At 56.3% G+C, this 19,061-nt stretch overlaps 1 protein-coding gene across 2 annotated transcripts in view; it reads right to left on the reverse strand.

Moving 5' to 3' along the window:
* Positions 1–19,061, reverse strand: part of ARID3C (AT-rich interaction domain 3C) — a 142,320-nt gene that overhangs the window by 36,500 nt on the left and 86,759 nt on the right. For both annotated transcript variants that reach the window (XM_073343341.1, XM_073343340.1), the window contains exon 3: positions 12,471–12,543. In XM_073343341.1, the coding sequence (XP_073199442.1) occupies positions 12,471–12,543 (73 nt within the window). The remainder of the gene's footprint in view (positions 1–12,470; positions 12,544–19,061) is intronic.

Genomic DNA, 19,061 nt, shown 5'->3' on the forward strand with positions numbered 1-19,061 from the left:
TGCATTTGTTATGTGTAAATAGAACAAAGTCCAGACCAGTGATATATGTATACATATAATATATATATATACTTGGTGTCTTGAAAGGGCCAATTTCACAACGCTGAAAACAATTATGAGCCAGATCAGCAGGGAGAAGGAATTTAAACAGAAACATGTGAATGATAATTGGAGGTTGTTTAAGAACATTTCACAGGATGCCCAAAAACCACAATCAAGAAAGATGGCTGCATTGGTTAAAAACAAAAACAAAACTCCAACTTAAAGCTGAAATGAAAGCAGCTGTACATATAAGATAAATAGAAAAAAGGGGAAGTTAAAAGCAATGAATATAAATTAGAAGCTAGGAACTGTAGAAAATTGATAAGGGAAGCAAAAGAACACAAAGCAAATGCTGTGGCCACCGGAGTTAAGGACAATTAGAAGGTGTTTTTTAAATGTAGTAGGAACAAAAGCAATCCTAGTAATGGTATTGATCCATTATTAGCTGGAAATGGTAGACTGCTCAATAATAATGCAGAAAAGGCAGAAGTGTCCAATAAGTAGTTCTGTTCTCTATTTGGGGAAAAGCCCGATGATATATTCATATGATGAAGGTGAAGATGATGAAATACTTTTCATCCCAACAGTGTCTCAGGAGGATGTTAAATAGCAACTAATAAAGTTAGACATTTTTAAATCAGCAGATCTGGATAACTTGCATCTACAGGTTTTAAAAGAAATGACTCAATTAATGAAGAATTATAGGCGAGTATTATAACTAATACCAATCAACATAGGTTTATAGATATAGATCGTGTCAAACTAACTTGACATAATTTTTTGGATGAGATTACAAGTTTGGTTGATAGAGGTAATAGTGTTAATTAATATTCTTTGTTTCCTGTAAAGTGCTTGACTTGGTACCATATGTCATTTTGATTAAAAAACTAGAACAATACAAAACTAAAATGGCACACACTAAATGGATTAAAAACTGGCTAACTGATAGGTCTCAAAATGTAATTGTAAATGGCGAAGCCTCATTGAGCGGGGCTGATTCCGTTGGGATCGGGTCTTGGCCCTTCGCTAGTTAACATTTTTATCAGTGACCTGGAAGAAAACATAAAATCATCACTGATAAAATATGCAGATGACACAAAGTTTGGGGGAGTGGTCAGTAATGAAGAGGGTAAGTCACTGATATAGAGCCGTCTGGCTGGCTTGGTAAGATGGGTGCAAGCAACCAGTATGCATTTTAATACAGCCAAAGGTAAGTTCTTACATCTAGGAACAGAGGATTGGCCATAGTCACAGGAATGGGGACTCTCTCCTGGGAAGCAGGGACTCTGAAGAAGACTTGGGGGTCATGGTGGACAATCAGCTGAACATGAGCTCCCAGAGCAACACTGTGATCAAAAGGGTTAATACAACCCTGGGAGGCATCACCAGGGGATCTCCAGTGGGAGCAGGGAGGTGATTTTCCCTCTGTACCTGGCACTGGTGCGGCCGTTGCTGGGATCCTGGGTCCAAGTCTGGGGCCCACAGTTCCAGAAGGATGTTGGTAAATTGGAGGGGGGGTCAGGGAAGAGCCATGAGAACAATTAAAGGGTTAGAAGACCTGCCTTACAGTGATAATCTCAAGGGGTTCAATTTATTTAGCTTAATAAAGGGAAGGTTACGGGGTGACCCTATCACAGTCTTTATGTACCTACATGGGGAACAGAAGTTTGATAATTAGCTCTTCAATCTAGCAGGGAAACATATTAATAACATGCTCCTATGGCTGGAAGTTGAAGCTAGACAAATTCAGACTGGACTGCTAGAGCCATGAGATTGACAAGGAAGCCGGCTCCTGGCTCCCCAGCTGGGTTGCTGCCAGGTCTCCACTCCAAGCTGGGCTGCCGTTCAGGCTCCTGGCTTGGGCTGCTGTCCAGGCTCCCCGCTGGGAGCCCTGCTGCCCCGCAGGGTCCCGGTTCCCTGCTCCCCGCCAGGAGCACAGCAGCTGACTGGACTCCGGGCGCAGATCTACCCGCTGGAGGTGAGAAGCTCCAGGTGGCTTCCCCTCTGCTACCGGGAGGCAAGAAGCCAGGGGGCAGCTGGGCTCCTGGTGGGGAGGGGCATGAGAGGCCTGGCTCCTAGCCCCCCACACTGCCCCTCGTCAGTGTGCGGAAGTGCTCCGGGGGAGGACGCGCACCAAGGAGGGGAGTGTGGACGTGAACCACCGCAGTAATTACTGCAGTGGCTGCAAGTCGACCGAACATAGAGAGACCTGCCTAAGGGGGTGACCCCGCAGGAGCTTCATTCCTGGCTAAAGCAGACTCCTGGAATGGGGAGGGTCGCTGAGAAAACACCCCGAGGGCAGGGTTTGGGGTGGGAAACTGAGGCAGCAGCGGCATGGGAAGGCCGACTGAGCAAGCCGGGCTGTAGGCAGGAAGGGGAGGAGAATCCGGGGAAGAATGCCACTATTGGGCAGGAACGGGCGCAGGAGGCCAGGGCGAGCTGGGAAGGTGCTGCCCTCCGTCAGACTGTGCAGAGGGCTGGGGGGAGGGGAGGTGCCCATGGGGGGGTTGATGTTTCCCTGCTTGGTCACTTACACCGGTGCAAAGTGGGGGTCACCGCGCATGCCTGCAAAAGCCTCCCTAGTTTCGGGGGCCTCCGTCGGGGAGCCCAAGCGGAGACCCCTGGAGCTGCTGAGTCAGGCACCCAAAGGTAGGGGCCCCGTTTTCCCCGAGCCTCGACGTGGCCCACTGGGAGGGTGACGTCAGGCAGCGACAGGGGGGATCTGAGCCAGCAGGGACCCCCAGCAGCTAGTCTGAGCCGCACTGCGCCGGCCAGAGACCCGACCCCGTCACGCACCCCACTGGGCCAACAGCTTCTGGTCCCGCTACAGCCGATGTTTTCGAGAGTCACGACCAGTCTTGGTTTAAAGAGGCCCAGGGTCCGTCCACGCTGCACTGAGACGGGGGCAGGGCGCCTCGGCTTGTGGGGCTCTAACATTGCCGTGTAGACGTGCGGGCTCAGACCGAAGTGGCTCCAGCCCGAGCCCTGGCGTCTCCCCGGCAGCATTAGAGTCCCGCGGCCCGAGCTGAGCCGGGCTCTGAGACTTGGTGCCGCGGGCGGTTTAACACACTGTGGCCATTCCCCAAGGGATGGAGATCCTGCTGGGCCCCGGGCGAGTTGGTCCAATGGCTGATTCCCTTCCTTGTTACTCATGTGCACCTTATTTCCAATGGGAACATTTCTAGAGCCGGTTTCCAGCCAGACACTGGTTCTCGTTCAGCCTCCGCCTGCTAGCACACTGGTTCTCCACCTGGCTGGGCTCAGGGCCCATTTGTACGTCTTGCTGGCCTGTCGTGAGCCAGAGCCCACATCCCCAGGCCCAGTGCCCCCACCACAAGGGGCCAATCGGCGTGGGGGCTCAGAGCTGAGTCCAGTGCTCCATCCAGATACGAACAGCTGGGGAGCCCCCCTACCGGCAACTGGAGAGGGGAGCAGCAAGCTGAGATGCCCCCCAAAACTCATAAAACCTCCCCCGGGGGGGGCAGAGGGTAAGGGTGGGGATTGGCTTGGGGAGATTGGGGGGCCTGGGTGTGTTGGTGAAGAAGGAATTGGAGGTTCAGAGCGGCTGGGGAAGGAATTGGGGGGGCAGAGAGGTGTGGGGGTGCAGTGGGGCCTGGGGGGAATGATATGGGGCAGAGGGATCTGGGGAAGGGACAGTACATCAGCAGCTGACCATAATTCACCCAGTCCCCACACATGGCCCCAGAGAGGACTGACGGTAAAGGGGTGGGGGATTTGGGGTGCTGGGAGACAGTAGGGGGCTGGGGAGTGAAGTGCGGGAAGATCTGGAGCACTGGGGGTTAGGAGGGATGGAATGACAGAGGGGAAGTTGCCTGGCTGTGGGGGAAGGGTACATTGGGGGGCCTCTCCTGCAGGGGTTGGGGAGAGGACAAGGTGGCTGGAAGATGGGGCCAGCGTGAACCTGCAGAGCCCCTCACTCCGATTTGGCCCGTCGTCACATGGGAAGGGCGGCTAGGCCGAATCCGAGCGGCACCGCGACCCCACGCAGCAGGGATGTCGAGTCCAGCCAGCCCCTGCCCTTGGACGCATCTGGAGCCTTAACAGTGCATCGCGCCCCACGGGCTGAGACCCCCAGCACGAGAGGGAAGAGCCCCCTCGGATCAGGCTCTTCTCCCCATGCAGGGACCGAGGGGCGAGCCTGCCCCCGGCTGGACCCTGCTCTGCGGGATGCTAACCCAACAGAGCTTCTTGCGGCTCTCACTGGGGGGCCCTCGGATCGCTCCCAGAGCTCTTCTCTGAGCCCTGGCCAATAATTCACCCTCCGCAGGGATGTGGGCACCAGGCCTGGGCACTGGACCCACTCAGGGTCCCCCCGATGTGGGAGGCAGAGGGAATCCGCCCTCCTGCTCTCACACCCATGGCATGCCCCCCCGCCTCAGTTCTCCTCCAGCCCGGAGCAGCCCGGAGCTGTTCCTGAGTCACTCTCGCAGCAAGTGTGAAGAGGTTCGCAGCTCCGGAGCCGCGCCAGGGACTATCCCTGCCTCTGGGTCCGGGGCCAGGCTCCTCGCCTGCTCCGGGGGGCTGGGGTCAATCAGAGGAGGAGGGGTCGGGGGTGCAGCGACAGGTGTCCCAGCTGCCCCGTGGGCAGGGTGGGGGGAAGGGCTGGGCACTCAGATCATCCCCAACGGGCTCCTCTGCTAAGAGCACATCATCACCAGCAGTCGACCCCGGTGCGACGTGGGGCATCAGCAACCCCATCCCCGCCCCAGGGCATTGACCATGAAGGGAGTTAGCTCCCCCCACTCCCCGGTCCGGCCAGCGTCCTGGGGAGGGGGCACCGTGCAGCCAGCTGGAGACCGGCCCAGCAGCGCAGGGCTGGTGGGACACAACGGGGCAGTTTGGGCTGGAAAGGGCGTGGCAGCCGCTGGGTAGGTGCACATGCCCCCCCCCACGCACACACACACGTGCTCACTCACGTTCACGCACACACACACCACACTCATATACAATCACTACGCCTCCACAACCACACTCACAACTACAACCATGTGTGCACAACATACACAGTGGAACACAACCCTGCCGAGCCCTGTGCACTCCCCACCCAGCCCCAGGCAGCCAGCCGGCCCTGCTCCCTCCCCCAGGGGCTGGCCGGGGGTCCCCCAGGGATCAGGAAGAACCGGTTTCACAGCCCTGCCCTGCCTAGGTAAATATTGTTGGTACAAAGGAAGGAAATAAACAGCCAAGCCTCACAAAACTCCTGCCCCCGGCCCTCCACTCCCAAACCCAGGGATGGGGCCGGCACCCACAGCCCGGCGGAGGGCTGGAATCATTCGCCTTCACCCTCCCATTGTGGGCAAGACCTTCCCAGGGCCTGGAAATTGCATTTCCTTCCCCTAGCCGATGGAGTGGAGCCTTTCCCCCTGCGTGTCCCCCAGCCCTGGGGGTGTTTGCTGCTCTTGGTGAGCCGTTCCCAGAAGCTGACGCACCATATGGCACAGGCAGCTGGAAACGCTGGGGGTAGGTCCTACATAAACACCACCAGTTTGTTTACGGGCTCCCCGGGGAAAGGCTGGGGGGCTTTCCGTGTGTGCGTAACACAGACAGAAAACATAGAATCATAGAATATCAGGGTTGGAAGGGACCTCAGGAGGTCATCTAGTCCAACCACCTGCTCAAAGCAGGACCAATCCCCAATTAAATCATCCCAGCCAGGGCTTTGTCAAGCCTGACCTTAAAAACTTCTAAGGAAGGAGATTCTACCACCTCCCTAGGTAACACATTCCAGTGTTTCACCACCCTCCTAGTGAAAAAGTTTTTCCTAATATCCAACCTAAACCTCCCCCACTGCAACTTGAGACCATTACTCCTTGTCCTGTCCTCTTCTACCACTGAGAATAGTCTAGAACCATCCTCTTTGGAACCACCTCTCAGGTAGTTGAAAGCAGCTATCAAATCCCCCCTCATTCTTCTCTTCTGTAGACTAAACAATCCCAGCTCCCTCAGCCTCTCCTCATAAGTCATGTGTTCCAGATCCCTAATCATTTTTGTTGCCCTTCGCTGGACTCTCTCCAATTTATCCACATCCTTCTTGTAGTGTGGGGCCCAAAACTGGACACAGTACTCCAGATGAGGCCTCACCAATGTCGAATAGAGGGGAACGATCACGTCCCTCGATCAGCTCGCTATGCCCCTACTTATACATCCCAAAATGCCATTGGCCTTCTTGGCAACAAGGGCACACTGCTGACTCATATCCAGCTTCTCGTCCACTGTCACCCCTAGGTCCTTTTCCGCAGAACTGCTGCCTAGCCGTTCGGTCCCTAGTCTGTAGCTGTGCATTGGGTTCTTCCGTCCTAAGTGCAGGACCCTGCACTTATCCTTATTGAACCTCATCAGATTTCTTTTGGCCCAATCCTCCAATTTGTCTAGGTCCCTCTGTATCCTATCCCTGCCCTCCAGCGTATCTACCTCTACTCCCAGTTTAGTATCATCCGCAAATTTGCTGAGAGTGCAATCCACACCATCCTCCAGATCATTTATGAAGATATTGAATAAAACCGGCCCCAGGACCGACCCTTGGGGCACTCCACTTGATACCGGCTGCCAACTAGACATGGAGCCATTGATCACTACCCGTTGAGCCCGACAATCTAGCCAGCTTTCTACCCACCTTATAGTGCATTCATCCAGCCCATACTTCCTTAACTTGCTGACAAGAATACTATGGGAGACCGTGTCAAAAGCTTTGCTAAAGTCAAGAAACAATACATCCACTGCTTTCCCTTCATCCACAGAACCAGTTATCTCATCATAAAAGGCGATTAGATTAGTCAGGCATGACCTTCCCTTGGTGAATCCATGCTGGCTGTTCCTGATCACTTTCCTCTCATGCAAGTGCTTCAGAATTGATTCTTTGAGTACCTGCTCCATGATTTTTCCAGGGACTGAGGTGAGGCTGACTGGCCTGTAGTTCCCAGGATCCTCCTTCTTCCCTTTTTTAAAGATGGGCACTACATTAGCCTTTTTCCAGTCATCCGGGACTTCCCCGGTTCGCCACGAGTTTTCAAAGATAATGGCCAATGGCTCTGCAATCACAGCCGCCAATTCCTTCAGCACTCTCGGATGCAACTCGTCCGGCCCCATGGACTTGTGCACGTCCAGCTTTTCTAAATAGTCCCTAACCACCTCTATCTCCACAGAGGGCTGGCCATCTCTTCCCCATTTTGTGATGCCCAGTGCAGCAGTCTGGGAGCTGACCTTGTTATTGAAAACACAGGCAAAAAAAGCATTGAGAACATTAGCTTTTTCCACATCCTCTGTCACTAGGTTGCCTCCCTCATTCATTAAGGGGCCCACACTTTCCTTGGCTTTCTTCTTGTTGCCAACATACCTGAAGAAACCCTTCTTGTTACTCTTGACACCTCTCGCTAGCTGCAGCTCCAGGTGCGATTTGGCCCTCCTGATATCATTCCTACATGCCCGAGCAATATTTTTATACTCTTCCCTGGTCATATGTCCAACCTTCCACTTCTTGTAAGCTTCTTTTTTATGTTTAAGATCCGCTAGGATTTCACCGCTAAGCCAAGCTGGTCGCCTGCCATATTTACTATTCTTTCAACTCATCGGGATGGTTTGTCCCTGTAACCTCAACAGGGATTCCTTGAAATACAGCCAGCTCTCCTGGACTCCTTTCCCCTTCATGTTAGTCCCCCAGGGGATCCTACCCATCTGTTCCCTGAGGGAATCGAAGTCTGCTTTCCTGAAGTCCAGGGTCCGTATCCTGCTGCTTACCTTTCTTCCCTGCATCAGGATCCTGAACTCAACCAACTCATGGTCACTGCCTCCCAGATTCCCATCCACTTTTGCTTCCCCCACTAATTCTACCCGGTTTGTGAGCAGCAGGTCAAGAAAAGCTCCAGCACTTGCACCAGGAAATTGTCCCCTACGCTTTCCAAAAACTTCCTGGATTGTGTATGCACCGCTGTATTGCTCTCCCAGCAGATATCAGGAAAATTAAAGTCACCCATGAGAACCAGGGCGTGCGATCTAGCCCCTTTCCATTTCCAGCCCCTCCACCTCTCCCCTATTAGGGGCAGCGCGGCCCAGTGAATAGGGCACTGGACTGGGCGTCAGGACACCTGGGTTCTGCTCGCGGGCTGGGCGAGTCTTTGGGCCAGTCCCTCCTCGACCCAGGGCTTCTGTTTCCCTCCCACCCTTTGCCCATCTCATCTGCTTAGATCTGTAAATCCCAGTCTGCAGGCCGGGCAGTCTCGGCGCACCGGGATTCACAGGGCTATAATACCCGTAAAGAAGAACACGTGGGCGAAAGCTAGGAGGCAGGGCCTGGCTGTGTGCAGTGCCGTGTGCAGCGGGGCCCCGGTCTGTGCAGGGACAGGGACAGGGACAGGGACAGGGACAGGGACGCTCACCGTCTGCGCAGCAGCGAGCGGGGATAGGGCCCTACAAATGCAGCCATGTCACCCGTAATCCGGGCCCACGCACTGGTGCCCTCCGCGGCTTGACGAGTCCCATGCAGGGTACGTCTCGGCAGCAGCGGGAGGACGCAGCCGGGGGGGTTCGCATTCCGGCCACTAGCCCACGCTGCTGCCGATTTTAGTGCCCTGGGTGTCGCCTGCCCGGCTGCAGTGGACGCAGCCCTCGAGGGCGATAGGACCTGGAAATCAGCGCTCCGTGGGGGACTGCTCAGGGCTGGGGGACGGCGGGGAGAGCAGACCTGCAAACCCTGAGGATTACCCTGGCTCTAGCCAGGGGGACTCCGGCTCAGTTCTGGACTTGCAGGTTTGCTGGGGGTGCCCTGAGCAGGGACTCGCTTTTCTCCTCGTTATTCCGAGTCTGCGCCCGTGGCTGACTACAGCTGGGGGGCTGGAGGGGGCCGGACAGACCCTGCCAACAGCTGGGATTGCTGAGCAGCGTCCCCGGAAAGCGGGCTCTCCCGGAGGGGCAGGGTGCCCTCACACCCCTCCCCGGGAACGGGGCCAGCAAACGCCATTTTGTGCCATTTAAGAAATCCTGTGGCCAATACCCGGGTCTAGCACCTCCTTACAAGCTTGACAATGAAGTCCAGTTCCTTACACGCTGGGGGGTTATCATGGGGGGGGCCAGGCCGCACATGCTGGGGGGTTATCATGGGGGGGGCCAGGCCGCACATGCTAGGATGTTATCGTGCAGGGGGCCAGGCCGCATACGCTGGGTGGTTATCATAGGGGGCTGGGCCGCACACGCTGGGGGGTTATCGTGGGGGGGGGGCGGGCCACACACGCTGGGGGGTTATTGTGGGGGGCCGGTCTGCACATGCTGGGGGATTATTGTGGGGGGCCAGGCCGCACACGCTGGGGTGTTATCGTGTTGGGGGGGGGCTGCTTGAAATATTTTCTGGCTCCATTCCAGCCCCCTCGCAGCCTAATCAGCGAGCAGTCGATGTCCCATGCAGGGATCACCTGGCGCAGCCCCTCCCGGCCTACGGGGCTCTGGAGCCCACGGGAAGTCACTGGGGAACAACCATAAAATCGTTGGCTCCGGCGCCCTTTGCCGACGGCCTCCCTGGAGGCTGACATGCAGCCAGCTCTGGGGTGGAACGCGGCTGCTGCTTAACGGTGCACAGCAACGCTGCATGGCAAGTTAGGACAAGGAGCGCAGCATTACATTTCTGGTGGGAATCGGGCTCGGATCCCAGACTCACTTCTCCAAGGAGCCGCCCAGGGGCCTCAGGCGCTGCCCCTGGGTGGGGCTCTAATGGAGACAGAGATGGTTGGCAGAGGTTAGCGACCGTGGCCGGATGGGCAGATAAATGCATGCCGGCCGGGAGGGACGCACGGAGGGCGGCAGGGAGCAGAGTTATTTGTCCCTCTGCCGGGATCAATGCTATCGTGGGGCCGGCTGGCTCGGGAGCTGCCACCCGCTGTGGATTTATAGCCATCGACCGGGCCGGCCCCGGGGAGCAGCCCCCGGGGGATTCGATCCCCCGGCTCGATTTCAGGAGCGGCACAAAAGCCCCAATCAGCTGTGCACAAAGAGAGGCTGGTGGTTAATTAGCGCCCGTATGTCAGCCGGTCCAAATGGAGATGGAGTTAATTAGCTCTGGAGAGAGAGATAATGAGCCCCACGCAGCAGCTCATGGATCTTGTCTCCTGCGCTGTGTCTCCTGGGCGCCCAGGGCTCGGAGGCAGGGCCCACGCGAATCCCTGCCCCCTGTCCGTTCCCCCAGCTCCCCAGCCTCCGTTCTGCCCCATGCCGTGACCCCCACCGTCAGCCCCGGCCCCCCCAGATGTACCAGCGCCCTCAGCACGCTCAGAGAGGGGCGGGGGTCAGCATTAGGAGTCAGCACCAGGACTTGGGGGGCAGGCGAGGAGGGGCTGGTTTCCAGTGACAGCCGCCGAGCCCGGGGGAGAGCAGCTGCTGGGCAGGACCTGACGGGAGGGGATGGGAACAGCTCAGCCCATGGCTGCCCCTCGGCAGGCAGGCCCAGCAGGAGCGGGTGGCATGTCCTGACCTCGGGCCTTTGCCAGGCAGTACCTGTGCAGCTGGGTGCAGGGTGCGAGGGGTTAATCACAGCCACGGGTGGACCGGCCCCGGGAGAACAGAGTCGCCCGGCATGCCGGCCCAAGGGGCGGAAATACCCAGTCCCCTTCTCGCACCCACCCACCCCCTGCCTGCCTGTGCCCCACATGCCTGGCACTGCAGCCAACGCTGTGGGATGCCAGGCCCCCACCCCAAACACGCCCACCCCTATGGGGAATCGCCCTGGGCTGCCCGCGGCAGAGAGATTATGAAAAGGCAGTCCCGCCGTTCCCATTCTCTCCAGCAGAGGGCAGCAGTGCTCCCAGGCTCACCCCAGCCCGCACCTTCTCGACCCAGTGGCCACTGTGTGACACAAGTTGGCCGGGTCTCAGCCCAGAAGCCTATTTCCTGCCCCACACCAGCCACAGACCATTCGCACTAACCCGGCCCCTCACTGGCCATCGGGCAGAGCCCAACCTCTGAATGGGCCGTGGAGGGAGGCCAGTGAGGGGCTGGCTGGGCAAGGCGGGGGGTGGGGAGGGATCAGAGCACCCTCCCCAGCATGGAGCCATACAAGGCGAGGGGTATTTGGGGCCCCCTTTAGGGACACCGACAGCCGACCAGCAGCCAGGCGGCGCCCCCAGCATGGGGGGGGCTCTGGGTGCCAGGCAGCAGCAGCCCCTTCTCCCTGCCAGCCCCTGTTAATTAGCACAACATTAACCTCTGCCTGGGGTTTAGGCCATATCGAGCAGCATGTTCATTAATCCAGCCGCCAGCAAAGGGCTCTAATTAATACCGGCCCGGCGCCCCCTCCCCCCCAGCACTGGGGAACCTTTTAATTGTTTCAGGGCTGGCTGGGGGGAGGTGGGGGTCAAAGGTTAAAGCATTTATCGAATCACCTCAATTGCTGGGGCTTCCTACCCATCCCTCCCGGTGCCGATAACAGAACCCGCTGAGGACTGGCAATACGGTGCAGCTGTGCCTCCCCCCTGCGTCAGCCCTTCGCGGCCACTCCGGCACAAAGACACAGCGTAGAGCCTGGCTCAGAGCTCCTTCCCCATGCACAGCTCCGCCGGTGCCCCTCGCTCCCGACCCGCAGCCCCCCCAGCTCCGCCGGTGCCCCTCGCTCCCGACCCGCAGCCCCCCCAGCTCCGCCGGTGCCCCTCGCTCCCGACCCGCAGCCCCCCCAGCTCCGCCGGTGCCCCTTGCTCCCGATCCGCAGCCCCCCCAGCTCCGCTGGTGCCCCTCGCTCCCGACCCGCAGCCTCCTGCTAGCCCAGCCCTGGGCTCCCCACTCAGCCCTGCTGGTGCCCCTGAACCCTGACCTTGTAGAGTACCCCAGTCCATCATAGTCCAGGAAACCCTAACTTTGCCCCCTCATAGCCCCTGGCGAGAACCCCTCTGTGCCAGGACACCATTCTATCCAGCACAGGCGCGAGGGTGGAACCAGCGAAAGGATCGAGGTCCCTGTGGCCTTCCCAGCTCCAACACAACACGTGGGCCCTTCCCAGGAATGCAGCAGCTCCTTCTGCCCCCCAGAACCTCGGAGCAGAGCCAGCAAATGGACCCGTGTCCTGCGGACGCCTCCAACCCAGATCTGAGAGCCTGCAGCCAGAACCAGCAACATCAACCCGGTCCCGTAATGTCCCAAGAGCCGGCCCCAGCCAACAGAGCCTGGCAGCCCAGCAACCCAGGGGGCACCTGCCTGTCCTTGTCCACTGCTTCCCTTTCTTCCCACAGGCCCTCCCCCATAGCATGAAGGGTCCCCTTCCCACCAGCCCCATGCTGTCGATTTGACCGAGAGGGACAGTGGTCGAGGATGGGTCCGGAGAATTGGAAAGAAGTTACCACTCAGTGTGAGAGTGAGTCACGAGCCCACCCCCCGTAACGCCTCTCTGCAGCCGGGCTCCCGGCCAGGGACCCCCAAAGCCCGCGGCCGGCCCTTACCTCTCTTCTGCATGAAGCCAAAGAGGTCGTCCAGAAACTCCTTCCGCTTGGGGTCGTCGTCCAGTTCGTAGAGCTGCAGGCAGGAGAGAGAGACGGCAGGTCAGCATCGCAGGAACCGAGCAAGCCCTTGGGCAAACACACGCGTCCTGCAGGGGGCGCTGTAATGGACTGGGTAGTGTGTGTGTGCGCGCGCGTGTGTGTGTGTGTGAGAGAGACACCACTGCCCTCTGCTGGACAGCATCGGAGCTGCTTCACTGTGTGTCATAGGCCCTCTCCTGCCAGCAGAGTCCCCTGTAACTGGCATGGTCGGGGGATCTGGGTTTTGGCCTCACCATGGTATTTGACCTCTGCAGCCCCCACCAGACTTGAGTGAGGCTGATCTCAGGAGCCTCCTGAATATTCAAAGTCCTGGCTCCCCCCAGTCAAACAGCCCTGGGCAAGACGTTCCGTGCCCCAAATCTGGCTGTGGTCCCCTTCCTTAGACCCACAGCTGCCTGTGGTGATCGCCTCACGGAGGGGCTGTGGGATGCGGGTGTGGCTGTGGGAGTTTACCTGGTGTCTCTCTGGGTGGGAGGTTGTGCATGTCTGGGGTGTACGTCCAGGTCCGGGGCTCTGCATGTGCTTGGGGTGTGTTTGCCCCACAGCCACGTGCCTGGGCGTGATGCCACGGTTGCGTTGCACGGCTGATCTCTCGAGATTCACTAACAAAATTCCTTTGCTCGGTTCTCTTCTCTGTAGGTTCTTACCCCGCACCCGTCACTGCAGTGTCTGGGCTCCTTCCAGTCGTCGTACTAAGTGAGGACTGACTCCTGTCTGTGCAGCAGCAATCCCTCCCCGCTAAGGAGAGCGCCCCCCTGTGGCACAAGCTCCTACAGGGCTCAGGCTGCGAATGGGCCTCAGGAAGCTCCTGCAGGAGGGGCCCCGTGGGACAGTGCTGGGGGCCCAGCTGTAACCAGTCCCAGGGCCAGGAGGGTCTCCTGGCCCGTCATGGCCCTTTCTGCTCCACGCGGAGCCCCGGGCCTCGGGGACCTGTTGCTGGTCCCCTAACCCGGGACTGTCCACAGCAGGCACTGATGACCCTGTCCGTGAGCAGGATGGAAGAGCGAAGTGCTGGCTGCAGCCTTGGGGCCCAGCACCTGGTGAGCAGTGTTCAGCCCCCACATCCAGCATCCATCTCCGGTCCCCTCCTTTGCCTGCACTGGGAGAGCTGGAAAGATGGACCAGCTCCCAGTGATCTTTAGAACATCAAAATGGCCACACTGGGTCAGACCAAAGGTCCATCCAGCCCAGGATCCTGTCTGCCGACAGTGGCCAGAGCCAGATGCTTCAGAGGGAATGACCAGAACAGGGCAATTATTGAGTGATCCATCCCCTGCCGTCCAGTCCCAGCTTCTGGCAGTCAGTGGTTTAGGGACACCCAGAGCATGGGATTGTCCCTGACTACCTTGGCTAATAGCCACTGATGGACCTATCCTCCAGGAACTTCTCTAGTTCTTGTTTGAACCCTGTTATACTTTTGCCCTCAAAGCTGCCTTGGCTGAACAAGGACACTCCACCAGGGAAGTAGATCACATCATGGAACAGGCCACCCAAATACCTGCTTCAATACAGAAATAAACCCCGCTCTGCCCGCACACCCCTAGCTGTCACCTACTGCCCCATATTGGAACCCATACAGGGTATCATCAAACAACGACAGCCCACACTTGATGGGGACCCCATCCTGAAAGAAATTTTTCCTGAACCCCCTCGTTCGACTTTCAAGCAACCCCCCAACCTCTCCAAACTTATCATCAGAAGCAAGCTCCCCACAGACCAGCTCACACCAACTCAAAGCAGCACCAGACCTTGCCAGAACAGATGCAAAACCTGCAGCCATATCGCCACTGCTACAATGATCAATTCCCCCCCCAACACACCTTTTAAGATTCATGGATCCTACACACGCCTACCACAACATGTGGTGTACCTCATCCAGTGCATTAAATGTCCCAAGAGCAACTAGGTGGGTGAAATGAGACAATCATGGCACTCGCAAATGAACTCACACAGAACAACGACAAAGGACAAGAACGCCATATCACTTGCGGGTGAACACTTTTCCCAAAGCGATCACTCCCTAGCTGATCTCTCAGCCCTCATCCTCAAAGGAAACCTGCAGAACATTTCCAAAAGACAAGCCTGGGAGCTTAAATTCATCACTTGGCTAGACACTAAAAATCATGGACTGAACAGAGACCCTGGATTTATGGCTTATTCTAACAATCTATAACCCACCAACAACTCCCCGCCCCAGCTGCTTCCCCCCGACACACTTCCTTTCCTCCCTGTGACTGGATGATATTAAATGGGCCACTGCACCTTGAATGGTCCCTTGAAATTTGTGTTAACTACGTATGCTAAACAATCTGTTCCACCTTAGGTTGAGCTGTGACACTGATTATGTTTCCAAGAGCTCTGTGCAGCTTGAAAGCTTGTCTCTGTCACTAAGCTTCTCTCTCACTAAGCTTGCCCAATAAAACATATTATCTCACCCACCTTCTCTCTGCAATTGTTCCTAACATTCTGTTCGCTTTTTTGACGGCCGCTGCACATTGAGTGGATGTTTTCAGAGAACTATTCACAATGACTCCGAGATCTTTCTTGAGTGGTAACAGCTAATTTAGACCCTGTCATTTTATATGTAGAGTTGGGATTACGTTTTCCAATGTACATTACTTTGCTTTTATCAACATAGAATTTCATCTGCCATTGTGTTGCCCAGTCACCCAGTTTTGTGAGACCCCTTTGTAACTCCTCACAGTCTGCTTTGGACTTAGCTATCTTGAGTAAATTTGTAGCATCAACAGATTTTGCACCTCACTGTTTACCCCTTTTTCAGATCATTTATGAATATGTTGAATAGGACTGGTCCCAGTACAGACCCCTGGGGGACACCACGATCTACCTCTTTCCATTCTGAAAACTGACCATTTATTCCTACCTTTTGTTTCCTGTCTTTTAACCAGTTACTAATCCAGGAGAGGACCTTTCCTCTTATTCCATGACAGTTTCCTTTTCCTAAGAGCCTTTGCCAAAGGCTTTCTGAAAGTCCAAGAGACACTATATCAACTGGATCCCCCTTGTCCACATGCTTGTTGAGCCCCTCAAAAAATTCTAACAGATTGGTGAGGCATGATTTCCCTTTACAGAAGCTGTGTTGACTCTTCCCCAATGTACTGTTTTATCTCGGTATAGGGAGAACAGATAGCAAGTGTGAAAAATCGGGATGGGGGGAATAGGTTGCCTATATAAGACAAAGCCCCTAATATCAGGACAGTTCCAATAATATTGGGATATCTGACCGCCCAGCTCTACATCCCATCCTGAGGTGACATGTACCCAGTGAATATGGGGATTGTTGAAATCCCCCATTATTCTGGTGTTTTCTATTTTTCTAGCCCCTCTCATGTCCCTGAGCATTTCACAGTCACTGTCATCATGCTGGTCAGGTGATCGGTAATATATCCCTACCGCTATATTCTTATTATTCCAGGGTGGAATTTCTATCCACAGAGATTCTGTGGTACAGTTTTCTTCATTTAAGATTTTTACTCTCTTTGACTCTGCTTTCTTTCACATCGAGTTGCACTCGCCCACCAGCGTGACCGACTTTGTCATTTCTACCGATTTTGTACTCTGGTATTATCGTGTCCCATTGATTATCACGTTTCTGTGATGCCTGCTATATCAATATCATCCTTTAATACCAGGCGCTGAAGTTCACCCATCTAACTACTTAGACTTCTTGCATTTGTGTACAAGCACTTACAACTTCTGTCAATATTTAGTTGTCTGCCTTCCTGTGATGTACTTGAATGGGGCTCTCTTCAACTGACTGTTTTTCTTCAGTTCCTACCTGTATGTTATCAACTTCTATCCTCTCCTCCTTACCAGGAGACAGAGAATGTGTTCCTCCAGGCCTGTCGGCTTTTCCCAGCCCTTAGTTTAAAAAGTTCTCAATGACCTTTTTAATTTGACATGCCAGCAATCTGGTTCCATTTCGGTTTAGGTGGAGCCCATCCTTCCTGGACAGGCTCCCCCTTTCCCAAAAGTTTCCCCAGTTCCTAATAAATCTAAACCCCTACACCATCGTCTCATCCATGCATTGAGACTCTGCAGTTCTGCCTGTCTAACTGGCCCTGAGCATGGGACTGGAAGCATGTCAGAGAATGCTACCATGGGGGTCCTGGACTTTAATCTCTTACCCAGCAGCCTAAATGTGGCCTCCAGGACCTCTTTCCTATCCTTCCCTATGTCCTTCCCTCTCTACTATCCTTCCCTATGTCCTGCCCTCTCTCCCATCCTTCCCTGTGTCCTTCCCTCTCTCCTATCCTTCCCTGTGTCCTTCCCTCTCTCCCATCCTTCCCTGTGTCCTACATGGTACCTACATGAACCACGACCACCGGCTCCTCCCCAGCACTGCACATGAGCCTGTCTAGAGGTCTCGAGAGATCCGCAACCTTCGCACCAGGCAGGCAAGTCACCATGCGGTTCTCTCCCGGTCATCGCAAACCCAGCTATCTATGTCTCTAATGATCCCCTCCCTCCCACCCCTTACTATTACCTGGCTCTTCCGGAGGGGTGGCCTCAGGGCGAGAGGTTATCGTCTGGAAGGAGGGTCCCAACTATGGGATCATTTCCCTCTGTTCCAGCTGGGTGTTCTCCTTCCCCGAGACTTTCCTCTCCACAACCGCACAGAGGCTGTCAAGTATGTGTGTGGCGAGGAGGGAGACGGCTTTGCTGTGTCCCAGAAAGTCTCCTCTCTGTACCTCTCTGTCTCCCTCAGCTCCTCCAGCTCAGCCACTCTGGTCTCCAAAGCCCGTACACGGTCTCTGCGGGCTGTGAGTTGCTTGCACCGAATGCGCACACATGCCACCGACCTGCCCACAAGGCAGGTAATCCTACAGGCTGAATTCAGTGCAATAACCTGGACGTCTGCCTGCATTAGCTTTACTCTGGCAGGGTTATTTCGGGGGGTGGGGGGGTTAGCTGTATCTGCTCCCACACTCCCTCTCAGAACCCCTCGCAAGACTCCCGTTTGCTGCCCCTGTTTGCTGGCTCCAAACTATATCAACCCCTAAAAAGAACAGGAGGACTCGTGGCACCTTCGAGACTAACACATTTATTTGAGCACGAGCTTTCGTGAGCTACAGCTCACTGCATCGGATGCAAGAATAAATGTGTTTGTCTCGAAGGTGCCACAAGTCCTCCTTTTCGTGAATACAGACTAACACGGCTGCTACTCTGAAATATATCAACCTCTGTTATCCCAGTTCCGGGAGACAAAGGGCCTCCCCACAGCTGCGCAGGGGGCTGGCTGCTGGCGTGGTTCCCCCCAGGATGGAGGTGCAGGAGGGTTCCCTGGAGTAATGAGCGGAACAGCCATTACGCAGTGCTCCTGAGAGCCGAGGACCCCAGCAAGCAAAGGCACCTGTTGCTGGGGGGTGTCACATGCAGGGAGTCCTTCAGAGCACAGCCCCTGGGAACCTGAACTGGGGAGATACGCAGATGCCCCCAGGTCCCAGGCCCGGCTCATTCCCAGCTGTTCCCCGGGTGCCACCCCCCCCCCCTCACTATGTGCAGTGCCAGGTCCCCTTTCTCTGCACCATCCAGGGTGGGCCAACGTCCTCCAGCACAGACCCTGCATTCCTGGCTATAGGGTGGGTGGGGCATGAAGGAGGTTCTGGCATACAGCGAGCTGGGAAGGGGGCCCCCAGCTCAGGGGAGGATTGTTTGGCTCCTTCTCACCCCGGGACCCCCCCACTGGAGCCATTGCTCACCCGCCATGCTTTGCCTATGAGGAGCCTGCAGCTGCCAAGGGGAGAGAGGAGCAACCGTGCAGGGGACAGGGGGACACGCAGCCACCGCCAGGCACCTGCGCCAGGCACCTCTGACCCCCGGCTTCTCATCTCGGTGAGGCTTCCCATGCTGGTGAAGGGAAAGCCCCAGGAGCTCTGACACTGTCAGGCCCTGCCTCCCTGCGCTTGGCCGCTGCCTGCCCTTTTCACCCGCCGCCAGGCAAGCGGGTTAGCTCCCTGGGCTCCAATAATCCAGCCGCTCTTGGCCGGCGTCACGGGTGAATCTGATCCCTGAGCGCTCGGTGCTGAGATTCTCACGCACCCCCCTTGTTAACTAAACACATCTCATTAGCTCCGCTTCCGAGGCAGCCAAGCGCAGCCGCTGCTCCAGGCGGCCCCGGGGAGTGGGCACGCAGCCAGCTGGAGCTGTGCCAGGCAGCCGTCGGCACAGCTCCAATTAACTCCTCACTCTCATCCCCTCACGCTGTCTGGCCGGTCAGGGTCCCTAGGACACACAGGCTGGGAAACTCGGCCGGGCTTTGGAGAGCGGGGGAAGGAGCTTCCAGAATGGAGCGAAAACCTCTCCTTTGGCTAAGGATCCTGTACCACGGACGTCCCGGGCATACGTGGCGGGCAGGATCCAGCCTGAGATGAGCAGCCAGTGGCAGCTGTTAATAACGCTCCTGAAAGGGCCGGGGGAATTCTCTGGGCTGGCCTAACCGGTGGCTGCAAAGTGCCGGGGCGGGGACCG

This window comes from Lepidochelys kempii, chromosome 5 (genome assembly GCF_965140265.1).
Source record: "Lepidochelys kempii isolate rLepKem1 chromosome 5, rLepKem1.hap2, whole genome shotgun sequence".
NCBI lineage: Eukaryota > Metazoa > Chordata > Testudines > Cheloniidae > Lepidochelys > Lepidochelys kempii.